The sequence below is a fragment of the Alligator sinensis genome, unplaced genomic scaffold (genome assembly GCF_000455745.1).
Source record: "Alligator sinensis unplaced genomic scaffold, ASM45574v1 scaffold794_1, whole genome shotgun sequence".
Lineage (NCBI taxonomy): Eukaryota > Metazoa > Chordata > Crocodylia > Alligatoridae > Alligator > Alligator sinensis.
Window position 1 is genome coordinate 810,311 of NW_005842125.1, and position 10,646 is coordinate 820,956.

At 43.2% G+C, this 10,646-nt stretch overlaps 1 protein-coding gene across 1 annotated transcript; it reads right to left on the reverse strand.

Moving 5' to 3' along the window:
- Nucleotides 1–447: 447 nt before the first annotated feature.
- MORN2 (MORN repeat containing 2) lies at nt 448–9,762 on the reverse strand. The gene is made up of 5 exons (XM_006024923.3): nt 9,687–9,762; nt 8,978–9,028; nt 7,805–7,911; nt 6,585–6,721; nt 448–685 (listed from the first exon to the last, which is right to left on the reverse strand). Exons 1-5 carry the CDS (start codon nt 9,760–9,762, stop codon nt 583–585), a joined length of 474 nt encoding a protein of 157 aa, XP_006024985.2. The 3' UTR covers nt 448–582.
- Between the last annotated feature and the right edge of the window lie 884 nt (nt 9,763–10,646).

The window sequence follows — 10,646 nt, forward strand, 5'->3', positions numbered from 1 at the left end:
TGCCTATGCAGGGGGTCGGACTTGATGATCTATTGAGGTCCCTTCCGACCCTAACATCTATGAATCTATAGGACCACACCTCCCACATAGAGGCACTGGTCTGCAGAGGGCAGTGAGGGCCAGGGCTTCCAGACAGCTTATGGAGGGGCCCCACAGGCAGGATGGAATTGCATGGCAGGCCAATCCAGCCCACAGGCCATATTTTGCCAGCCCCTGCTCTAAAGCATCCTGCTTTCTTTGAAACTCACATTTATTGAAATTAATACTACAATCTAAGTTTTAAGACATTTCATTACTTTCAAAACCTGATTAAAGTAATTATTGCTCTATTCTAAATTCATCCTTTTGTCTCAGATTTGATGTATTCAATTTCCTACAATGGAACTACATAATGATCTACAGATCATACCAAAAAGAACAAATCAATGCTTATTTTATTTTGTTACAAAACGTCTCCTGGGAAATTATTTCTAATAAATGTGTTAAGAAATCAAATGTTAGTAAAAACCTTGGTCATGGGTGCTAAGTGAAAATTCCCCATAAGAATGGTATACAATACATTTAACTCTCCATGTAAAATAGCTACATATCCAGCTTCAGCTTCAGCCCCGGTGCTGCTGTGTAATGAAATGTGCCACTCCACTCCAGGCCTTGTGTATCTTTAAATTCTCCTTCCCCTTCCAGCCTGTAGCAGCATAAAGAAGAGTGAGATCAATGTACTGTGAATATGTTGGGTAAGTGTTCCAGAACAACTATTTGGAGCAGCAGACCAGTAGGAGTTCGAAACTAGGCCCCAACATCTCTTCCCAGCCACAGGAAGCAAATGGCTCCCTCCAGTTTCTTCCCCATGGGAGTCTATAGTTTCTGACCCATAAGCCAGAAAGACTTCAAAAGGGCCAACAAGAGAAGTAAGCCAGCCAGGCAACATCTACTTTCCCATTGGAGCAATGAGTATTCAGCAGCTTCCTCACAGCAAATGACCCAGGAAGACACAACTTCACTAACTCAATCATGACCTGAAGTCATTAGGTCTAAGCTCCGTAGAACATATCCTGATTTTGATAAAATAGTGGCACCTTCAAGATGTATATTTGCAAGAGTCTGCATGAGACTGTATGATCCTATTGCTATCAATGTCAGCTTCCCTTTTCCTTTTCCTGTCTTTAACAATATTAATTGTTATAGTGCAGGGTTTTGCATGGTCCTGTGGGAAAACTCCTAACTGTCATTTTCAATTCATTTCTCAAAAGCTGCATGTCTGTGTTGCAGGGGTTTAGGTTGTAGCCGTGTGGGTCTAAGGACATAGACAGACAAGGTTCCTTGGGTGAATTTGATATCTTTTATTAGACCAGCCCAAATGGTTGGAGAATAGTTATTAAGCAAGCTTTCGGGTTCAAAAACCCTTCGTCAGGCTAAGGAAGTTTCAGCAGTCGGTGAGTGCTCTTCCTGGATGGAATGAAAAGTAAAGAAGCCAGGGGCTGGGCTGGGGTGGGGAGCCAGTTGCCAGGCAGATTGTAATGTGGGAAAAATCCAAGGTCTATGTTTAGTCCCTGATCTCTAGTATCCAGCAGGTTGATGAAATGGAGCTCATAGGCTCCTCTCTGGGGAGTGTTGTGTAAGTTTCCCTTGAGGATCAGGACTGAGAGATTGGAGAGAGAGGGGCCCTCCTGTGAGAAATGTGCCCCCACCGGTAATTGAGTGTTTCTGTCTTTGATGGATTTCCGGTGTGCATTCATTCTGGCGTGCAGTTGTTGACTGCTCTCTCCTACATATCTTCCATCAGGGCATTTGGTGCATTGGATGAGGTATATTACATTGCTGGAGGTGCAGCTGTAAGATCCTGGGATGCTGATGGCTCTGTTGTGGGGGGTAGTAATAGTGGGGGGGGTGGAGATGTGTTGGCAGGTTTTGCATTTCTTGTCCTGGCACGGTCTGGATCCTTTTGGTGTGTTCTGGGCTTGAGGAAGTTTGCTTCTGGTGATGAGGTTGGCGAGGTTCGGTGCATGTCTGTGTTGTATTTTAAAGTTGTAGTTAAGTTTATTAGCATATCCATCAGTGAAGAAATGTCTGTGTTCCAGGTCTCCTTGAATATGCAAAATTAAATGTTAAAAGCAGCCTTGGGGGTGGGGGGTTCTTCTTGAGAACAGAGGGAAGCAAGTTAGTATGGTGGTATTTCAGTATTCAGTCATCTTCTACCTCAGGGGTTGGCAACCCCCAGCATGCATGTCAGACTAAGGCATTTCGCTTGGCAGGTGACCTCGGGGCAGAGGGCAAGGAAGGGCCTGGGACTGTGCTGCCCCAACAAGGACTGGGCCCCTTGCAGCTCCCCTGCTGTCTGCCCCGGCACGCCAACATCTTACAAGTTGAGGCTGGGGGGCTTTTGGCACTCTGACCAAAAATGTTGCTGACCCCTGTTCTAGCTAATCCACAGAAAGGTGGAAACCAGAATCCCTGAGACTCCACAGAATAACCCACAAAGGACTGTCAGGGAGAACTGTAAATAAAGTACACCCTAGCCTAGAGGCTGCTTCAGAAAAAAATTCTTTAGAGGCAAGTAAGATGCATAGTAGCCTGGGTGAGATGACAGAGTCCTAGGGTTGAAAGACATTTCAAGGTCCATCCAGTCCAACGCTCTGGAGAGATGCAGGATGTGCTATTCCTAAAGCATCCCACACAGAAGCCTGTCTAGCCTCTTCCTGGAAATCTCCAATGAAAGAGCTTTCACAGGTTTCCTAGCCAGCTTGTTCCATTGTCCATCTTTTTGTTTGTTTTTTTTTACAGGTAGGAAGTTTGTTTTCCTGAGATTCAATCTAGCTTCAAGGGGCTCAAGAGGAACTTTGCTCACAAGACGCTTTGCTCATACAATGAGTCCCAGTACACATAAAGAAGTTAATCATCAAGGAATAATGCTAATAATAATTTCTACTCATTTACTCAAAGGGACCCAGAACAACACTTTCCAACCCTTCCTGGGTCAAACAGTATAATAACCTCTCTCTCTCCAATCTCTCAGTCCTGATCCTCAAGGAAAACTTACACAACACTTCCCAGAGACGAGTCTACGAGCTCCATTTCATCAACCTGCTGGATACTAGAGATCAGGGACTAAACACAGACACTGGATTTTTGATACATTACAATCTGCCTGGCAACTGACTCCCCAGCCCAGCCCAGCCCAGCCCCTGGCTTCTTTACTTTTCATTCCATCCAGGAAGAGCACACACCGACTGCTGAAATTTCCTTAGCCTGACGAAGGGTTTTTGAACCCGAAAGCTTGCTTAATAACTATTCTCCAACCATTTGGGTTGGTCTAATAAAAGATATCAAATTCACCCAAGGAACCTTGTCTGTCTATGTCCTTAGACCAACACGGCTACAACCTAAACCCCTCCCACACTGTAAGACTTTTGAGAGAAAATATGCAGGAGCTAACATCTCTAATGTTTTTCCAAATAATCTTGGCAAAATAGTAGGCATTCACCATTTTATTTGCACAGAATATTTACCAGGTTTGATACCATACTGCACACAGAATCATTAAAACAGATTTTAAAAGAAGACTGACAAATAGCAAGTATGGATGCTGAGTAGTTTAGTTTTAAATTGAGTTTATGACAGTTATTTTAGTGCTTTAAAATTTTCCTTTAAAGCATTAAAATTAATATAATAATTTTCCACACTGAGAATTGGCTTAATTTTGCAGGTTCACACTTGATATCCAAGTAGATTCTAAGAAAAGGTACTCTATTTATCTGATGGTTTAATTATAACTGGTCATATTTCTAGTGTTAATATACTATATTTACCCAAATCCAAGACAACTTGAAATTTAAGATGACTCCCCGCAATAATTAGATTCTATACATGGAAAATTTATAAGTTTATTATTTGAATAGAATCTAATTGTTGGAGGGCCATCTTAAATTCTTCCCCCACCACTGCTGCAGCAAGACAAGCAGTGATAGGGGGCAGGTGGCAGGGGAAGCAATGGGCGGAAGGTCATGGGGAAGCAGGCAGTGGAAATCAAATGGCCTGCCCCTGCCTCTTGCCCGTCCCCCACACCTTGCTCCCTTTGCTGACTGTCCTCCGCACCACTTGCCTCCACCTCGACCTGCCCTCCCTTGTGTCTGTACATCCTGGTACCTGCCCCCTAAGGTGTCTGCACCCCAGCACCTACCTCTTCTACCTCTTGCCCCACCTCCATGCCTGCAACCTCTGGTGCCTGCCCCCACAAAGTCCCTGCACCTCCTGCTGCTGCTTACCCTCAGGCTCTGGCCCTCCTCCAGCCTGAACAGGAAATACATGGTTAGGTCCCTGCCCAGAAGGAATTGAGGCTGGAGTTGCTGCCACTGCTGTGTGGATGAGTGAGGGCTGGAGTGACCATGTGCTCCATGTCCTGAGCTTAAGCAGGGCTGGAGCCAGGCCCAGAGCTGGAGCTGGAGGGTAAGGGGGTGGGGGCAGGTGGCTAGAGTTTCATAGTTTCATAATTTCATAGTTGGTAGGGTTGGAAGGGACCTGAGTAGATTATCAAGTCTGACCCCCTGCCATGGCAGGAAAGAGTACTGGGGTCAAATGACCCAGCGAGGTGTTCATCTAGCCTCCTCTTAAAGACCCCCAGGGTAGGAGCCAGGACCACTTCTCTTGGAAGTTGGTTCCAGATCCTAGCCGCCCTGACAGTGAAGTAGTGCCTCCTGATGTCTAGTCTGAATCTACCCTCTGCCAGCTTGTGACCATTATTTCTAGTCACTCCTGGTAGTGCTCGGGGGGCCCTCCTCTGGACCCTCTCCATGTTGTCCACATCCCTCCTGAAGTGCAGTGCCCAGAACTGGACTCAGTACTCCAACTACGGCCTGACTAATGTCATATAGAAGGGGAGGATCACCTCCTTGGACCTGCTTGAGATGCATCTGTGGATGCATGACAAGGTATGGTTGGCTTTCCTGACCACATCCCCACACTGTCGGCCCATGTTCATTTTGGCATTAATAATGACACCAAGATCCTTTTCTGCCTCTGCACTGATGAGAAGGGAGTTCCCCAGCCTGTAGGTATGCTGCTGGTTCTTCCCCCCAAGGTGCAACACCTTGCACTTGTCAGTGTTGAAACCCATCCTGTTCTCATCCGCCCGCCCCTGTAACCTGTCTAGGTCTGATTGCAGCCTATTCCTCCCTTCTAGCGTGTCCACTTCCCCCCACAACTTAGTGTCGTCTGCAAATTTGAACAGGGTGCTTTTTACCCCCTCATCCAAGTCGCTGATGAAGATGTTGAACAGTGTGGGCTCGAGGACCGACCCCTGTGGAACCCCACTGCCCACATCCCTCCATGTTGAATAAGACCCATCCACCACCACTCTCTGGGTGCGGCCCTCCAGCCAGTTAGTGACCCATTTGACTGTATAGGTGTCGACGCCACAGTCCCCGAGTTTTTTTAATGAGAATGGGGTGAGACAGTGTCGAAGGCCTTCCTAAAGTCCAGAAAGACTACGTCCACTGCTACCCCCAGGGGGGGGCAGGTGGCTGGAGGAGAGAAAGGTGGGGCTGAGGTGGCAGGGGGGCATAGCCGGGGCTGCAGCCCCAATGCCAAACCTAGGTTGGGCTGGAATTTGAATCACAGCACCTGCCCTGCCCCACCACGTGCACTTGAATCTAGAATGAGGCAGGGGGGAGAAACTCATCTTGAATTTGAGTAAATATGGTAGTCTGTCCTCTCTACATCACCAACAAAACTATTCTGCTTCAAAATTCTTCACTGTTTCTTATCAACAATACAGAAAAAAACCTACAGCTTCTTTTTCAACTATTAGACTGAGGGGAAAGTTGGAAGAATCTAGTAATAACCTAAAAATGGAGCAAGTTTGAATGAGAAGTAATTTAAGGATAAATATGAATACAGCAATGTCATGTTTACAGTCAATGTTCTCATTAGGTCCAGTTATGGATTATAAAATCATTAACCAGTATGTGTTCCAGAGACATAGAGTCTCTTATTAATTCAAAATAAAAAACCCTTTATTCACAACTCCACATAAATAGACTCAGCTAATGTTTTATAAGGGCAACACTACAGTTTTTCCATTATTCTGGCTATTAATATACATATATATATATGTATATATGTAGGCATTCTTAGCTGGAGCATTTCCACATTAGTTTAGAATTTTAATTTTTGTCCTAAAAAAAATCTAGCCCTTGCAGGCAATAAAATAGCATAGATATATCAATGTCATCTTTTCTTTTTTTGAGTCTGCAAACAAGCTGATTTAAATAACTGCTATGAAAAAATCTAAAACTGATTCATTCTTCTCAATTTGGTGTTACCCCTGAAACCCAGTAACAAAATTAAATGGAAAACTGAGCATAAGGAGGAATATTGACTGTGAATGAATTGGACTTTTGTCTGAGCTGGTGCAAGTAAGTGATGCCAGTGCAAGCTCTGAAGACCCAGTGCAAGCTTTCAGGATAGCAAAAGAAATCTTCTCTCATGCTAGGTGAACTTTAGTTAAAGATTTAATATTTTCAGTATTAAAGCCAGCAAGTTTGTAGGGAACAGCCAGCACAGCTTTTGACTTTTTGCTTTAAACTTACTTGTTTTCATTGAAATTTCCAATGTACTTTGCTCCATTAGGAAATGTGTACGTTCCAGTTCCATGAAACATGTTGTCCTTGAACTCGCCTTCATAAACTGCGCCTGATGGATGTTCAAGCCTCCCTAAACCGTTCATCTATGTTCAGTGAGAGGATGAAAAGGGGTAAACATTAATGCATACTTACGTGTTCAGATATTTTCTTTGAATTTACTGAATTATTAATAAAAACGGATAGGGTGAGTAATGCTTTTCTGAGGCCAGGCTCCTGGTTACACAAGGCTTTCAAATATGTTTCAGGTTTTGATCAAAATCACTGGAGGATAAGCAGTGGAAATAGGGACTCTTAAGTACCCATACCGAATAGATAGAGCCAGGGAACCCTCATTCCAAAGACTCATTTGGAAGAATGTGAATAGTACCTCACTACTCTATCCCATAAAGCTGTGGGGTGAATTGATCCCGTCAGCACTAGTTCCTGTGGTTCTATGAAAAGCATATATTTCATACACTTCAGGCTTGGACAGTTGAAAAGACACTTGGGGTGGATACAACTTGCAGCACACACTTCCTGGCTGTCTAATCGTTATTAAATAGAAGTGATGTGTAGTGACAGTGGATAAAAGTGATGTAGCAGGACTCAAACTGCTCAGCTAATATGTTCATAGCATGGAAATTAGAAGTTAAGAAGGACTTGTGTGTTCCTTTTTGCTTTCATACTGCTTACAACACTGTCAACATCACTCTCCAATTCCTCATAAGCCTTGTACTTTTATCTGCAACAGGTGCCCAAAATCAGCACTATCCTACCAAACTGGCACCTACCAGAAAACTTTAGCAGTTTGCTTGTAGACAGATAGTCAGTGGACTTTTTTTGCATTTCTTTTGTTTTAGACAATGAAAATCAATAGAATTGTTTTCACTTGACATTACTTTTATGGAGCTTTTTTCCCAGACAGTCTCTTTAAAAGCAGAGAAAAAGAATGCAATGCCAGACCATACATGGCCAGAAGGGACTACCTTCTAATTGTATTCAATAATTTGTCTGTTCATAGGGGCTAGCCACTAAAGGCTAATTTTTTACACTCTACTACAAATCTAGTTTTTCTCATACCAGCTGATTGCTCCAGGTCAATGTTGCAAGCTTGCAAGCAGTTTAAAAACAGAATACTTTCGTTCTGTTATCTCATCATTTTTCTTTTAAGTTACCTTAAAACTTACCTTATCATTTTTCCAGTTTCCTTTGTAAGTGATTCCATTTGGGGTGGTATGAACTCCATTTCCATTCCTCTCGAGAACACCATCCGGTGTTCTTGTACACTCACCATCTAAAACAAACGAGGGAAAAGGGTAATCTCCCAAACCCCAATTACTCTCAGTAGAATGAAATTCAATCACTACTCTGAATGAGGCAATATTTAACCAAAAGACTTAATCTGACAAACTTCTAGAAGTAAGAGATAAAAAATAATCTATTAGGTCATTCAGTCCATTTTCTTCCTTGTGTGGAAAATTGGAAAAGTTCCTTTGGGATTTAAATTTTACAAATCTATGTTCTCTATTATCAATACCACACCCACTCCATGGAACAAGGTATACTAACAGGGAAGTCCAGTAGTCATCCCTGAAACCATGAGCCTAATCCTGTACCATTGAAGTCAGTGGGAATTTCACCAATGACTATAATGCAGGCAGGATTAGCTTTAAAAGAGAAATGTATTTTGCATCACTTTGAATTGACCTCACTGATTTATTATGGTCCTGACCCTGCAATCAAATGAGTGTAAGCAAAATGCTGTGTCAGAGCAGAACTCTACAGACTTCAGTGGAGCTTCCAACATGTATAGATGCCTTCCCAAGCAGATGTGATAGCAGGAGCCTAGGTAGTAAAGGCTAAGAATGAAATCCCTAGCTGAGTGAAGTCAATGGGACTTTTACACTGTCTTCAGTGTAACTGGGTTTTCACCCTAAAAGTGGTACCAACCCATTTTCCCAGTCGAAGTCATGATAGCATAAATCCATATTTTCAGGGGAATCGGTCTTAAGGTTTGGAATAACTTTCTAGGAATTTTAGGCACTTCTGTGTAGGAACCCTGAGACAACATATTCACTCACATCAGTCTCCATGTATCATTAGGGATTTTAGTTTAATACTAAACAAGAAAGGGCATGGAGATATATTCCCTGTTCCTGCTTAAATAACATTTCTTAAAACCTGACCTTTGCGACTGCTATGAAATTTTAAGGATGAGACCTCATTGTGTGTGTGTTACATCCTGATTCTGAAACTTTCATCTGCTTCATTTTTTGATACAACAAATTAAGTTTTCATCTTGAATTACATTTTTAATTATAGTCAACACAGGTAAGTATTAACTTTCAAACAATGCTTACCATACTTGTCTTTATTTGGAAATACAAAAGACACTTTAAAAACGTCATGCCCTGTTGAAGAGAAAATATTGTTGGTTTTTTTTAAGCTTATTTTGGAATCCAGGCCTTTAAAGAACAAATTTACAATAGTTAAACTATAATAACTATTTATAAAATGTTCTTGCTTTTTCTTCAAGATACTCAGGGTGCTGAACAAGTTACAGAAAACAACTTAAAATAGAAGAAAAACATGATGAACACAAGCGCTTTTAATATTCAGGACAGATGCAAACAATAAGAGTACAAAAAGAAGGGAAAAAAGAGATTGGGTGAAGAAAAATTACAAACCTTGAACCAACAGCTGCCATAAGAACAAACACTTTAAAAACACTGTGGTTTTTCATTTTTAAATATAGCACAGAATGAAGTGATGCAGATGTTGCCAAGGATGAATTCTACACTATAGAACAGGGGTGGGTGGGCAAAATCCAGCTCATGGGCTGTATCCGGACTGCCAACTGATTCTATCCTGCCCATGGAGCCAGCAGAGGCTGGAGCCGCTGCCTACCCATGGGCTGAATAGAATCAATAAGCAGGCCCATGCAGTGTTGCCAGGTCTTAAATGTGAAATTACCATACTAGGAGCTCAAAATTATCATATTTGCTGAAAAACTAAGATACATTGGAAAAGTATGTAAATAAGTCTTCTTATTTACTTTATGTTACTCACTGTACGTCACTGGTGAGTGAGTGAGAACCGAGTCATCAAAGTTGAAGCATTTCTTTATTTCAAGGCAAGCAGTCATATGAAAGTGCTGACAGCAAACCCAAAAGTCAGTTAAGATTTTCTGAGAATGATGTGGGTTTTGCATATGCTGCATGAATGAACTGCCTCAAAAACTTTGAACACTTTTACTATTATTTATTGTACATGGAACAAGGGTTGAAATTACCATACAAATATGATAATTATTGTACACCTGGCAACACTGGGCCCCTAGCAGTGGTTCCAGCTTCTGCTGGTGAGGTAGGGGACACAGGGCAGAAGCAGCCCTGTCTACCTGCCCAGCACTGCCTGGCAGCCTGGGAGATAGAGTCCAACACTGTGATGCCAGGCAGATGGATGGGTGGGCAGGGCTGCTTCTGCCTGGCGTTCCCTACCATGCCAGCAGAGGCCAGAGCCCTGCCTGCCTGCCCAGCATGGTCCAGCAGGAGAAGTGGGCAAGGGGGGGAACTAAGCCCCCTGCCCTGATTCCCACCTCCAAGCTGGAGTCTGCACAGCTTGGTTCCGTGGGGCTGCAAGTGCCACAGCTCTGCCCCAGCACAGCAAAGCTCTCTGTCCCATTCCTGCCTGGTAGTGTCAGCCAAGCCAGGCAGCACTGGTGGGGAAGGAGCGGAGATTGGATGCTAGAGGCCTGGGTAGGAATCCACTGCTACTCTGGTGCCAGCATTGGCCTGCCTGCAGGGAGCTCATGTGAGAGTGAGTGTGTGAGTGTGAATGAATGTGTGTGTGCTCGTTGTAGTGCGCAGGTTTGTTATTACCCTGAAATAGAACAGTTTTCTGATAAGCATACTGTTAGGTTTACAATAATTTAGATTATTAGGAAGTATTAGCTTTACAGCTGAATACAAGGCATGACCTGTGGCCTAGCAATGCAGCTGACCACAAGGCAGATTGATAGCTAAGCCT

Bases quoted from the DNA above. Each gene is read 5' to 3' on its own strand.
- MORN2 (XM_006024923.3), bottom strand. From the start codon at position 9,762: ATGACTGCTTGCCTTGAAATAAAGAAATGCTTCAACTTTGATGACTCG. The intron at 7,912-8,977 runs GTAAGCATTGTT...CGTTTGTTTTAG, and splicing joins TCCAAATAAAGACAAGTATG to ATGGTGAGTGTACAAGAACA. The intron at 686-6,584 runs GTAAGTTTAAAG...ATGCTGCTACAG, and splicing joins GGAAATTTCAATGAAAACAA to GCTGGAAGGGGAAGGAGAAT.